The sequence below is a fragment of the Pteropus vampyrus genome, unplaced genomic scaffold, assembly GCF_000151845.1.
Source record: "Pteropus vampyrus isolate Shadow unplaced genomic scaffold, Pvam_2.0 Scaffold120, whole genome shotgun sequence".
Lineage (NCBI taxonomy): Eukaryota > Metazoa > Chordata > Mammalia > Chiroptera > Pteropodidae > Pteropus > Pteropus vampyrus.
The window spans coordinates 4,650,698-4,666,057 of NW_011888901.1; the positions used below are offsets into that span (position 1 = coordinate 4,650,698).

Consider the following 15,360-nt stretch of genomic DNA (forward strand, 5'->3'; position numbering starts at 1 on the left):
TGCCTGTTCTTTTAAGCTATTTTTATTTTTATTTTTTATTTTTTTTAAACCATTTTTATTCTTTCACTTTATTCATATCATAGCACGTAAACTGAGTAGGCTCTATAAAAACTAAAATAATTTAGGAGGCAAAGTTGAAAATTTATTACTTGAGAAGACTTTGATAAGCTGTAGTATAGCTTATGTAGTGATTTAAGTTATTTCTAGTTTAAGTAGCTAAATTTTTCCAGAAAGACAGTTTTTTTCCCCCTAAAATTTGTGATTTAAATGGTGAATAGAATATGAGAAGAATCTGAAAGCTTTCTTTGTAATGGAAGTATAACTATTTTCAATGAAGACATACCTTAAAACTATAGTATTTCAGTGAACTGAATGTATACATGAATTTTCCTGAGAATGTTATTTTGGATACTCTAATGGTTGAAAACACCTCGCCTATTAATATTACCTATATATAATTAATATAATTCAGTGTGAAAATAAAATAGTTGTGTGAAAATGTGAAACCTGTTTTATGCAAATAAAGTTAACACATTTTGCTTTTTTTAAATTAGGCTAGAGATGGGAATGACTATAGCTTGGGACTAACCCCAACAGGAGTCCTTGTTTTTGAGGGAGAGACCAAAATTGGCTTATTTTTTTGGTAAGCACTGTTAATGTCAAAGATGTTTATCGTTGCTTTGGGTTTTTTTGTGTAAAAACACATTGATATGAAGTTAATACATAAAAGAGAATTTGAAAATTAAATAGTTCTGAAAAGCTTGTAAATGAATTGGCAACTGTCTCAGGTCATACTTCTTACCCATCTTTTGTCCCACTACTCAGAGGCAGTTTTTAAAACTCTTCTATCTTTATATTCCATTAGTTTCGAGTATGTCAAAATACATGTTTTAATATCATATATTTCTATTTGTATTAAATGTTCACATGGGCACTCACTCTTGTCATGTAGTTATGTCATTTTTTTTTTAGTAATTTTTATTTCACAATCTTTTTACTTCATACTCTTTATTGTGTAAGAGAAAGATAGTAATGCCCTTATCCCTCCTTTTAAGCTATGCTTTTCTTCCTGTGTCCCAACTTCTACCATCCAAACTTTTAAATTGTATTTGCATTTTGCTTTTACATCAAATATAGATATTATTTTGATTTCATAACCATAATTAAGTTCTTCAAGTGTCGTTTGGTTGGTTCTAAAAGCTGAAAATCAGGAAATTGTATTTATGTTATTTTATCTGTGTTGGAATTGGTACAGACTTTAAGTGGTATACTGGACGAAGATGACTCTTTTATACTGGGCTCTTTGTTGTTTACCTCTTCACAGCATGGCAGGACTGTTAGATCAAAGCCCACTAGCACCTAACTCACATTCTCACATGTCCAGTTGCTTTACATATAGCCCAGTAAGTATAATTTTAGTCATTTAGAACTTGTCTGGTTTACATATCTCACTGCAAACTGCTAGCCGTTTGATAAGACAAATCTTGTAGCTAGCTATTTGATAAGACAAATCTTGTAGCTGTAAAATCACTACTGTCCTTCAGAGCTCTCTGATCCATAGACTACCCACTTTGCTAATGAATGCCATTGCTTAGACACATTAAGCCCCCTCTCTAATCCCCTCTCTCCCGGCAGTGTTCTTGGACTCTTCCCCTTCTAGATAGTGGTCCTATAACAGCTGTCTCTGGATGTTCTGCTGTGAAGGACTTCCCTTCTCATGTAACTCTGTTCAAATACCTCTCAGTAAAGCTCATTGTGCAATACTGCTATCTTTTTTTCTTTATCAGCCCCAAAATCTGAAATCCTAAACTCACAACTAGGATTACATCTCCCTTCCATATAGCTTTGTGTTTTCCCTAGAATTCTTGGCCCCCCCACCCCAAAGTCACATACCAAACCCAAAACATCCCTTTAAATTACCTGCCTTTGTCTTCTCCCTGAGTTCTTTCAAATTCTCAAGGGTTGCATTAAATGATTCTTAGTGGGAGCTATTTGCTCTACAGGCTGGCTGCTCTACAGCTTTTATCTAAGGTCTTTTTCTCTTTTCTCAGCTAGAATCCTGTGTCTTCTTCCTATAGTTTACACTTTTTTTTGCTTTTGGTTTTTTCTCTGATATATACTCAAGTAACTGCCTAAGAAAAGGGTATAGGAGGTGAATTATTCAAATCCTTGGATGCCTTAAATTGGTATATTTTTCTCTCATGCTTTCTTGATAGTGAAACGAGAATGGAATTTTAGGTTGAAAATTATTTCCCCTTAAAAAGTTGAAGATAGTATTTCATTTGTTTTTGTATCCAGATGTGCCCTGCTAGGGACTCTGTGAGAGACTTGAGACTAGAACACCTTAATAATTTGTCCCTTGATGAGTGAGGGAGCTTGGTATTATTTACCCAGTCCTTGAGTATTAATTCTCTGATGCTTCCAGCTTCCCCTCTGGACAGATGGAATGTGCTTCATGGCCAGAAATTAAGGTGGAGAGATTACAAAAGTATCATTTATTCCACCTCATAAGGTTGTTATGAGAATCAATTGAACTGATACTTGTAAAACACTTAGAAGAGTACCTGACACTTTGGCATTATGTAGGTATTTGTTACACTCAAACAAGTGCTAGATCCTTCCCCCTCCTCTGTCTATTACACTTATTTACTTATTGTTTTAGTACAGCTCTTGTAAATAAATTGTTTTATAATTATATTTTACCCGTTATATTTAAAAATTAGAGTTGCATCATTTCAACGTTTACAGTTCATAGAAGTACAGAATTCAAATGTCGTAGGTGTTGAGGATTTTATTATAGGTAGGAGGGAGAAAGTGGACCACAAAGTGAGGTTTTTAAAAAAAATTTTTAATTAAAGATGTATTTCCTCAAACCACAATTGCTATGGAAAAGAGAGGTGAAGACCCTAATCAATATTTTGTTTTCATTTATGCCTTTTAAAAAGCTTTATAGTTTTTCCTATATCCATCTCCTATGCTGCTGCTCTGACACTAGGCCTAGAGAATCTCTTACACCATAGTTGGGGGCCTATGAAATATACATAATGGATTTCTTCATTTCCCCCCACCCCTTTAACATTTTTAATGTCTGGTAAATGTGCAGCATCAATTTTGCTAGAGATACTGCTTTTGAAACATTTTTTTAATTTTTTTTATTCCTGTTAACTATTTTTTTTTTAGACTGGGGGCTTTTTTGATGGACAGTGCAGGTTATTTTTACCCTCTTAACAGTTTTCAGTTCAGAAGTGAGATGATTAATATGCTTGAAGTAACAACAGCTTTTTTTTTTTTTTAATTTAGAGGACATTTATTTGAAATCTGGCTATTATTTTCATATTATTACAGGCCCAAGATAACCAGATTGGATTTTAAGAAGAATAAATTAACACTGGTGGTGGTAGAAGATGATGATCAGGTAGGAATTGTATTGCATTACTTACTTAACAATGATTATGTTATGTGGTAACTTAAGTCTCTAGAAGGGTAAAAGGGTTCTTTGTTGTTTTATAGAGCCACAGAACTTTAATTAATAATTAAATAATTTCCTACTTCAGGTCACGCTATCCTAAAAATACAGTTTTTCTGCCCTTAAGATTAAAGACAATATAAGACTATTCTTGTTTCTTCATTGATAATATATCTCGTGTATAAAAATTATATTTTAGTGACTTTATCTTATTAATACCTGATGAAAAAGATTAATCAAAAAGATCTACCTAATAATATTTTTAAATAAATCCTTCTAAGGATTACCTTTTTTTTTTTAGTTAAATCTGGTTCCTAATTGATATAAGACATGGATGCATCTCCTATGTATTATGCTAAGTGAACGAGACCAGACTCAAAAGATTATGACTATATGAATCCAGTCTGGGAAAGGGAAACCTATGGGAATGGAGAATAGATCACTGATTGTCTGCAACTAAGTAGAGTGAGGAGGCTTGACTACACAGGAACAGCATAGGGAATTTTGGGGGGATGAGAGAACTATTCTTTATCCTGATTTTGGTGGCAGGTACTATATTCTGTGTATTTGTCAGAATTTACAGAATTGGGGAAAAAGTGCTTTTAGCAAACTTACAGATATAGATAAAAGCAAATTAGGCAAAATGTAAAAAAAGATTTTCATGCACAGCAAGGCGTGAGAAAGGCTACGTAGCAGAACCTTAAAAAAGAAGATTCTGAAAATTAGAAACAGTGATAAGTTTTGAAAGTTTTAAGTTTTATTATTGAGATGCATACAAAGGATTGCTGTTTCACATAGCTTAGAGAAAATCATAGAGACAATAATAGATTATTTTAAAAAGAAATCTCTTGATGGCACAGAGGATGATAATTGTATCATCAATGAATGAATTGAAAATGATTCAGAAGAGGCAGATTTCACATGTGAAAATAATGTTTTACAAATATTTTTCCTTTATATGTAAGCACATATGTAATTAAATGATATTTGTTTATTTTATTTTTATTTTTTCCCCTCTTTAATTCTCTGCCCCTGCCCCACTTCCACCCCTGACCTATGGATGTTGCCATTTCCCCTTAAGAACTGGATCTCTGAAGGCGGGCGTCTCCTCCCACACGCTTGCGGAGTGCACCTAGGGCCTGGCGCACCCGAGGTTTGGCACACCGAGTATGATCTGTGGCTCCACCTGGGGCGCAAACCCAGGACCTTCTGCATATAAAGCAGATGTGCTAACCACTACACACTATTGAGCCATCCCTCATATTTGTTTATAAATCTAAAGACAGTCCTTCAAGAAGAATAAAGTATAATTCTATGATAAGAAAATATAATTATTAAAACATTTCTTGTACAAAGAAAAATGGTCATAGTTTAATTGATGACACACTTGTTCTTATTGGGCCATAAAATAATTGTGCATGTTACAATCAGTGGCATGTTACAATCAAATTTTAGATTTGATCTAATATAGTATTAGCTTCTTGGATATCTTTTTGAAGGTATTATATACATATATACAAGCAAAGGTGTATATCAGCTTTTTTCATTTTAAAAGTTAGCATGCTTATAAACTGTTCTCTACTAACCCTTTTTAAAATTACTGCGTAAATTGGATTCTTTTTCATTTTAGTACATAAAGTACTTCTTCGGTCTTATTTAAACTATATAGTATTCTAGGGTACAGATGTACTCTAATTTATTTAACAATTCTCAGTTAATTGACATTTATTCACTATATAGACATTAATTTGTACATTAGAAGGTGTCTATAGGATAATTTCCTGGAGGTGGACTTGCTGGTTCAAATGGTTATATGCATTTGTCTTGAATATAGAGAAATCCTGTCAAGGTGCACTATTAGTGTACTAACCTTTTTCCTAAAAGGATTTATCACATTTTTATCTGAAAGGTAAAAAATGGAATTTCATTATAGGTTTAATTTTTATTTGTTGTATGAGTGAGTGATATTGAACATCTTTTCATACATTTGAGTTATTTGTATTTCCTTTTCTTCAGACTGTTCATATCCTTTGCCTATTTTTCTTTTGGATTGTTGAAATTGTAACTATTTTTTAACTACTTTGTCATAGAAATTGTAACTATTTTGTCTAATAATTGTTTGTCTTTTAACCCTGCTTATAGTGATTTTTGCTATGTACTTTAAAAAATTTAAATAGGTGAATTTGTTAGTCATTTAAAGCTTAAGGGTTTTGTGTCATAGAAAGATTTTTCCCTACTTTGAGTTTACGCATTTTTCCATTTTTTTCAATGTGTAGTTTTGTTGGTAAATTCCATTGAAGTATAACATACATTCAGATAAGTACAAAAATAAGTGTACAGCATATAGAATTTTCACATACACCTGTATGACCAACCTGGAGGAAGAAATCAAATACTACCAGAATAATAGACTCTTCTTTGTGCCCTCACTAGGGAGGGTGCCCTATGGGTAACCAATCTCCTGACTTTTAACACCATAGATTAGTTTTTGCTTACGCTTTGAAATTGTAAAACCTGACTGAATGTTTTCTTTGTCCCTGGCTTCTTTATTTCAACATTTTATTGTTAGCTTTAGCACTGTTGGCAGCAAGTAGTTGTAGTTGGCTTATTCTTATTGTTATATAGTATTTTATTTTATGAATAGACCACACTTATTTATCCATCCTGTGGTTGATACACATTTGAATTGTTTTCAGTTTTCAGCTATTAGAAAGAGTGCTGTTCTGAACACTAGGCTATGCATGTGTGTGGCTTTACCACCACACTGTTTTCCAAAGTGTTTATATAACTTTACATTCCCACCCACAGTGTACAAAAATTTCATTAGTCTTTTTTTGGGTGGGGAGGGTGCAGGGGGACTAATGTTTGGTGTTCTCATCTTCATTTTAGCCATTCTGGTAGTAGAATCATTTTTAATTTGTGTTCTCCTGATGACTATATGAATAATACTTCTTTATATATTTATTGGATCTTTGAGTATTCTTTTTTTTATTGAAATGCCTCTTCAAGTCTTTTGTTCATTTTCCTATTGGGTCATTTGCTTTTGTGTGACATTGAAGAAGTTCTTTATATATTCTGTATATTAGTTCTTTGTCAGATACATGTGTTGCAAGTATCTTCTGCTCCCTGGCTTGCCTTTTGTTTCCCTTAATATTATCTTTTGGATAGAGGGTTTTGGTTTTAATGTGATACAATTTATAATTTTTTTCTGATTTTCTGACTTAAAATTTAAGAATCTTTACTTATACCAAGGTCATAAAGAAACTACATGTAGAGTTTATAAAATATTTTAAAATGACAAAATAGTTTAAATTACAAAATATTTAAATATGAAAAGTACAAAAATTATAAAATTGATACTCGTTTTACTCATTTAAATTTAATATTTGGCATTGTTGCTTCAGAATTATCTTTTAGAAATAAATTAGTAACAGTATATTCGATACAGCTAAGGTCTAATTCCCCAGCTTGCTGCTTTCTTCCCCATAGCTTGCCACCATTCTTAGAGGGTATCATTGTTATAATTTCTGACTTTTTCAAAATATACACATCATAATACATGGTAGAATTGTTTTTAAAATTTATTTGAATTATATATATGTTTAGGTTTTTTGCAGCTTGCTTATTTTACTAAAACAGGTGTAGCTACATAGCTCTAGTTCATTTATTTTAACCTATATATAGTATTCTGTGACATGAATAGTGCATTCGTTTATCTTTTATTCATTTATCTCTGTATAGCTTTTAAATATACCATTATTCACTTTATTATTTCTTTTGTTTTGGACATTTAGGGGTGTGTGTTTTTTTGGCCTATTTTTACTATTATAAATAAGACTGAAAATCTATGAGTGTAAACTTTGTTTAGAAAATCTTTTTTCCTAGAGAGACATTATAGCTTAGTTGTTACAACATAAGCTGTGGAGCCTGAATGGCTAGATTCAAATTCTGGTTTCCTCCCTTACTAACTTTGCGACTTTGGGCTTAATTTCTTGCCTCAGTTTCCTTAATTGTGAAATGGGACCAACGATATTATCATTGAAGTAATTAATGTAAAATTCTTAGAGAAGTGCCTATGAATGTTAACTATTATAATTAGATTCCTGTGAGGATGGTTATTATGACAAAGAATGGACATATTTAAGTCTTTTTGGTATATATTGCCAGATCTTATATGACCCTTTAAATTATAATTATACATTTATCCTTAAGTATGGCAGAGAAGCCTCATTTTATGTATTTCTGAGAAATAAGAGGACCCTCTTAGAAATAATTTTATATTGACTGAGAAAATGGACAGCTTGATTTCAGATCTTTATATGGGTAGCTATAAAGAGTGTCTGAGTTTCAGGGAGCATACTAGATACTTTATTTGATTCTGGGTATTGCTGTGGTTGTATTTGTAGCTGAATAACAAGAGACAGGACTGTTTGACCTAATAATTACCTCTCTTTGCATCCTCTTCTTTTCAGGGCAAAGAGCAGGAGCATACATTTGTCTTCAGACTGGATCATCCAAAAGCATGCAAACATTTATGGAAATGTGCTGTGGAGCATCATGCTTTCTTCCGCCTCCGAGGCCCTGTCCAAAAGAATTCTCAGCGATCAGGATTTATTCGACTAGGATCACGATTTAGATATAGGTTAATTTTAATAGCTGCCTGCTATATCATTCATTCTTTCATGAAGGCCAAAAAATTTAGGCCAACTCCTTTTTTTTATAGATGTGGAAACTAAGGCACAGAGAAATAAAGTAGCTTGCCAGTGTTTTCCATTGGCCAGAATAAAAGTACTGTTTTTTATTGTAATTTCCAGAATAGATAGGAAAACATTATTTATAATGGCGTAATGGATTTTTATATCCCTCTTAACATTTACTTCATATATTTATTAGCACCCAATTTAAATCCATCTGGATACCATATAGAAAAAGGATATCTTGCACTGAATGGAAATTATTCTGGATAACATTTCTGGTCCCTTATAAATCTGAAGTTTTGTAATTTAGACAACTTTTTGTTGGTCATAAATTAGAAATGTTTGGTTTACTTGAGAGTCGATTATTGTGAGTTTTAATCATGCCATGAGAATCAGTATGATTTAAAGAAGGAATGGATAGTATCAATAATGTAGCAAAGATGATCGTGTGGGATTCATTAAGAGAGCTTCTACTCTACCTATATTAAAAGCAGGGAAACATTTTCTTCACAGAATTTAAATGAAAATCAAGACGAGTAGGAAAATAGTTTTAAATAGTTCTAGAAAATTATTTTGAAAAGTATACTTTTTCACAATTTGAAAAAGTAACTGAAAATCTTGAGTTAATGATACACTTTTTATTGAGGAGTGTGAATGGGGAGGAGAAGGAGTTCCATAAAAGCACAGATATTCCAAACGTATTTAATAAGTTCTTAGGCGACATGCATGCTTTAAAAAAAAAAAACAAACACAATATAATGTGTATGTTGCATCTTTCACACAAACCTAGAGAATGAAAGAATGATGTGGTAAAGAGACATCAAGACTATTATTAGTAGTGCCTCCTTCACGATGAAGTTAAAAAATTTTTTTTAAGAACCCCCAGTGTAGGCTTTCTCTGCCTTATGTATATCTGATTACTGTAAGCCTTATATTCTCTTATTCCTGTTAATATGCCATATTTATTTCAGTGGGAAAACTGAGTATCAGACCACAAAAACCAATAAAGCAAGAAGATCAACATCCTTTGAAAGAAGGCCCAGCAAACGATATTCTCGACGGACTCTACCGATGAAAGGTGAAATGCAGCTCTGTTTCAAAGGACATCATGTTCTGTTATTGTTTACTTGAGAAGGCATCTGAATCTTGTGTATTCCAGTCAACTAAAGTATTCTTATTTATTGAAATTGGTTCTGGCATAATTAATTTAATAAAATACAAAAGGAAAACTTGCCTATATTATTGCTGAGATTAAACTTCGTTAATCCCAATTTAAATATTATTCTGCGAGTAATGTTTTCCCTTTTTGGCATTTAGATCTCATTCATAATATTTAAAATTCCCTTAGGAACCTTTAAAAACATTGGTAAATGATGAATAAATTTTAAGTAAAAGTTATTTTGTACGGTATTATAATTTTAAGGGTTTTGTGAAATATGATTTAAATTTAATCATCAGTGCATAACTCATAGACATTTTCAAATTCATAAATGTTACTTGCTGTTTAAGTTACTTAAATTATGTAATAAAAAGCATGGTTTACTTTGAGAGATAAACCAAAACTTGTGTTTGGTTTCAAATCTAGACATATTAAAATACAGATTGAATTTTAAGTATGTCCATTGTCAGAGTCATCACCAGTTGTTCAAAAACAACCACCACGACCTGATGGTTTATATTTATAATTTTTGGTATGGCTACAAAGTAAATGATATGTAGTTATTAATGAAGCCATTTCATTTTGTTTTAAAACCCTCACTTACCTCTTACTTTTCATTGACAATGTTTCATTGTCACTCAGTTCACTCTAGAAGGCTTGCTGATGGTTTTGTTTTAAAAGAAGAGATGTATGCTTATTTTATTGCTTTATTTCAAAAATGGAAGTAATTGTCATTATTGACTTTAATGATGTGAACCCTAGAATACTTTTGTGAAATGAAGGTTTTTAAATCTATAGTTGGGAAATATGGCTTACAAAGCAATTAGTCCAGATATACTTTTATGGATAGTGATGCGATTTACCATGTAAGAGTAAACTAATGGGATGTTTTCTTTTTTTATTTTATCAGCAAGTACAGCAAAATCTGAAGAACTCAGGTGGGTAATGTCTTGCAACTTATGAATTGACATAACGCGTTTTAGAATTTATATAGTTCTGTCATTCATTAAATGAATATTTGTTGAAGATCTGTCAAAAGTGTTGCCTCTAAGCATTTGAGATATGGCAGGGAACAAATAAACACATAATGCCAGATAAAGTTGACACAAAGACAAATAAAACAGTTTAAAGAAATAAAAAGTAGAATGGGATGGATGTGCTATTTATTAGAATGACATATGTTTGTTATTAGCACGTGACTCAGGATATAAAGATAAATAAATTATGGTCCGTATGTAACCACAAGGAGCCCAAAGAGGAAAGGTAGATTTGCAGATAAGCAATTAATTTTTTCATAAGATAAACCCCACTTGGTCATGGTCTATAATCTTTCTTTGTTTTACATGTTGCTGGATTTAGTTCACTAATATTTTGTTGTGGATTTTTGTGTCTATATTCATCAATGATATTGCTCTGTAATTGTCTTATAATACCTTCATCAGGTTTGGTATCAAGGTAATCCTGGTATTATAGAATGAGTTGGTAAATGTTTCCTTTTCTCCTATTTTTGGGGAAGAGTTTGTAAAGAGTTGGTGTTTAAAGTATAATAGAATTCACCATTAAAGCCATCTGGCCTGGATTTTCTCTTTGCGTAAAGTTTTAAAATTCTTAATTCAGTCTCTTCTTAAAGGTCTTTTCAGATTTCATTTTTTACTTTGTCAGTTTGGGAATTTGTGTCTTTCTAGAATTTGTCCATTTGCAGTACCTAATTTGTAGCATACAGTTGTTTATATTCCCTTTTCCTTTTTATTTCTGAAAGGTTGATAGTGATGCCTCCTTATTCATTTCTATTTTAGTAATTCGAGTTTCTTTTTTCCCCCTCTTGGTCAGTGTAGGTAAAATTTTGTCATTTTTGTTGGCCTTTTCAAAGAACCAGCTTTTGGTTTCATCAGTTTCTCTTTATTTTTATATTTCATAAATTTTCACTCTGATATATTATTTCATTTCTTTTGCCTGCTTTAGGTTTTATTTGCTCTTTTTCTAGTGTCTTGATTTGAGATCTTAATTTTTTTTTTAACATAACGTTTATAGCTATAAATTTCCCTTCAAGCGTTGCTTTAGTCACATTCCATAAGTTTTGGTATGTTGACTTTTCATTTTTATTTGTCCCAAATTATGTTCTAATTTCTTTTGTGATTTCTTCTTTGACTCATTGGTCACGTGGGAGTATGTTGCTTGATTTCCACATATTTGTAAATACCTTAAATTTTCCTGTTATTTTTATTTGTAATTTCATTCCATTATGGTTAAGGAACATAATTTGTATGATTTTTATCTTTTTAAGTTTATTACGACTTGTTTTATGGCCTAGCTGGTGATTTATCTTGGAAAATTGTTCGTGTGAACTAGAGAAGAATGTATATTCTCCTGTTGTTGAATGTAATGTTCTATAGATATCTATTAGGTCTTATAGGTTTATACTGTTGTTTAAGACTTCTATTTCACTGTTGATCTTTCACCTAGTGAAAGACTAGAGAATAGACTAGGTATTAGAGTATAGCATAGTGGTATATAGTCAATATTATTTAAATGGTCGTGTGTAGTGCCAGACAGGTGCTGGAGTAATTGAGGGGAATCACTCAAGGATTGTATAAATGTCTAACTTTTTACAATTTAAAAGAATTTTTTTAAAAGACTAGAATATTGAAGGTTTCAATTGTTTTTCAATTGTCTGTTTCTCACTTCAGTTCTTTCAGTATTTTGGGACTTTTTTAGTTGCATATATGTTTATTATAATTGTTGAATTCTTTTATTATGATATCCCTCTTTTCCTCTAGTAGCTTATTTGTTTTAAAGTCTAGTTTGTCTCATGTAAGTATTGCTAATCCATTTCTCTTCTGGTTGCTTTTCTAAGATACAGTCTTTTCATTAAATTTGGAAAGTTTTCAGCCATTATTTCTTCAAATTCTCTTTCTGTTCCTTTCTTCTTTTTCCTGTCCTTCTGGGAACCCTCATTACATATATGTTGTTAAACTTGATGGTGTCCCACAGGTCTTCAAGTCTCTGTTCATTTTTGTTCATTCTTTTTCTTTCTGTAGCTCAGACTATATAATCTCACTTGGCCTATCTTCAAGTCACTCATTTTTCCACCTGCTCAAATCTGCTACTGTGTTTCTCTAGTGAATTTTTATATCAGTTATTGTACATTGCAACTCCAGAATTTCTTTTTGGTTCTTTTTTATAATTTCTCTCTTTAATGATGTTAATTTGTGGAGACATTGTTCTTATACTTTCCTTTATTTCTTTAGATTTGGTTTCTTTAGTTTCTGAACATACTTAAAATAGCTAATTTAAAGTGTGCATTGCAGAGAGAGTTTTTTTTCTTGGCTGTACCCCCGTCGGGTAGAGCTTCCAAAACACTCAACTTGGGAGAATGGGAAAAAGGAGCAAATTGTGGCTGAAATGCCAGACTCAGCTCTGAGAATTGGTAGATTTTCTTGAATAAATGTTTTTTCCATTTGACCTATGCCTTTTGACAGTTTTTTTAAAAACAATTTTCTGTAGCTAAATCTTTAGCGCACTGGGGAGAGGATTCTCAACCACCATTCTGGAGGTCTTACTTTTGATTACTCAGTTAATTTTAATGATTTACCATGTAAGAGTAAACTAATGGGATGTTTTCTTTTTTTATTTTATCAGCAAGTACAGCAAAATCTGAAGAACTCAGGTGGGTAATGTCTTGCAACTTATGAATTGACATAACGCGTTTTAGAATGTATATAGTTCTGTCATTCATTAAATGAATATTTGTTGAAGATCTGTCAAAAGTGTTGCCTCTAAGCATTTGAGATATGGCAGGGAACAAATAAACACATAATGCCAGATAAAGTTGACACAAAGACAAATAAAACAGTTTAAAGAAATAAAAAGTAGAATGGGATGGATGTGCTATTTATTAGAATGACATATGTTTGTTATTAGCACGTGACTCAGGATATAAAGATAAATAAATTATGGTCCGTATGTAACCACAAGGAGCCCAAAGAGGAAAGGTAGATTTGCAGATAAGCAATTAATTTTTTCATAAGATAAACCCCACTTGGTCATGGTCTATAATCTTTCTTTGTTTTACATGTTGCTGGATTTAGTTCACTAATATTTTGTTGTGGATTTTTGTGTCTATATTCATCAATGATATTGCTCTGTAATTGTCTTATAATACCTTCATCAGGTTTGGTATCAAGGTAATCCTGGTATTATAGAATGAGTTGGTAAATGTTTCCTTTTCTCCTATTTTTGGGGAAGAGTTTGTAAAGAGTTGGTGTTTAAAGTATAATAGAATTCACCATTAAAGCCATCTGGCCTGGATTTTCTCTTTGCGTAAAGTTTTAAAATTCTTAATTCAGTCTCTTCTTAAAGGTCTTTTCAGATTTCATTTTTTACTTTGTCAGTTTGGGAATTTGTGTCTTTCTAGAATTTGTCCATTTGCAGTACCTAATTTGTAGCATACAGTTGTTTATATTCCCTTTTCCTTTTTATTTCTGAAAGGTTGATAGTGATGCCTCCTTATTCATTTCTATTTTAGTAATTCGAGTTTCTTTTTTCCCCCTCTTGGTCAGTGTAGGTAAAATTTTGTCATTTTTGTTGGCCTTTTCAAAGAACCAGCTTTTGGTTTCATCAGTTTCTCTTTATTTTTATATTTCATAAATTTTCACTCTGATATATTATTTCATTTCTTTTGCCTGCTTTAGGTTTTATTTGCTCTTTTTCTAGTGTCTTGATTTGAGATCTTAATTTTTTTTTTAACATAACGTTTATAGCTATAAATTTCCCTTCAAGCGTTGCTTTAGTCACATTCCATAAGTTTTGGTATGTTGACTTTTCATTTTTATTTGTCCCAAATTATGTTCTAATTTCTTTTGTGATTTCTTCTTTGACTCATTGGTCACGTGGGAGTATGTTGCTTGATTTCCACATATTTGTAAATACCTTAAATTTTCCTGTTATTTTTATTTGTAATTTCATTCCATTATGGTTAAGGAACATAATTTGTATGATTTTTATCTTTTTAAGTTTATTACGACTTGTTTTATGGCCTAGCTGGTGATTTATCTTGGAAAATTGTTCGTGTGAACTAGAGAAGAATGTATATTCTCCTGTTGTTGAATGTAATGTTCTATAGATATCTATTAGGTCTTATAGGTTTATACTGTTGTTTAAGACTTCTATTTCACTGTTGATCTTTCACCTAGTGAAAGACTAGAGAATAGACTAGGTATTAGAGTATAGCATAGTGGTATATAGTCAATATTATTTAAATGGTCGTGTGTAGTGCCAGACAGGTGCTGGAGTAATTGAGGGGAATCACTCAAGGATTGTATAAATGTCTAACTTTTTACAATTTAAAAGAATTTTTTTAAAAGACTAGAATATTGAAGGTTTCAATTGTTTTTCAATTGTCTGTTTCTCACTTCAGTTCTTTCAGTTTTGCTTCATGTATTTTGGGACTTTTTTAGTTGCATATATGTTTATTATAATTGTTGAATTCTTTTATTATGATATCCCTCTTTTCCTCTAGTAGCTTATTTGTTTTAAAGTCTAGTTTGTCTCATGTAAGTATTGCTAATCCATTTCTCTTCTGGTTGCTTTTCTAAGATATATTCTTTTCATTAAATTTGGAAAGTTTTCAGCCATTATTTCTTCAAATTCTCTTTCTGTTCCTTTCTTCTTTTTCCTGTCCTTCTGGGAACCCTCATTACATATATGTTGTTAAACTTGATGGTGTCCCACAGGTCTTCAAGTCTCTGTTCATTTTTGTTCATTCTTTTTCTTTCTGTAGCTCAGACTATATAATCTCACTTGGCCTATCTTCAAGTCACTCATTTTTCCACCTGCTCAAATCTGCTACTGTGTTTCTCTAGTGAATTTTTATATCAGTTATTGTACATTGCAACTCCAGAATTTCTTTTTGGTTCTTTTTTATAATTTCTCTCTTTAATATGTTAATTTGTGGAGACATTGTTCTTATACTTTCCTTTATTTCTTTAGATTTGGTTTCTTTAGTTTCTGAACATACTTAAAATAGCTAATTTAAAGTG

At 31.6% G+C, this 15,360-nt stretch overlaps 1 protein-coding gene across 6 annotated transcripts in view; it reads left to right on the plus strand.

Moving 5' to 3' along the window:
- Positions 1–15,360, plus strand: part of EPB41L5 (erythrocyte membrane protein band 4.1 like 5) — a 152,691-nt gene that overhangs the window by 39,058 nt on the left and 98,273 nt on the right. For 5 of the 6 annotated variants that reach the window (XM_011366100.2, XM_023534120.1, XM_011366102.2 and 2 more), the window contains 5 exons: positions 555–643; positions 3,346–3,415; positions 7,939–8,108; positions 9,135–9,241; positions 10,233–10,260. In XM_011366100.2, coding sequence (XP_011364402.1) covers positions 555–643; positions 3,346–3,415; positions 7,939–8,108; positions 9,135–9,241; positions 10,233–10,260 — 464 coding nt within the window. Of the gene's footprint in view, positions 1–554; positions 644–3,345; positions 3,416–7,938; positions 8,109–9,134; positions 9,242–10,232; positions 10,261–12,961; positions 12,990–15,360 lie in introns of all 6 variants that reach the window. The other variant, XM_011366101.2, reaches the window with a different exon arrangement.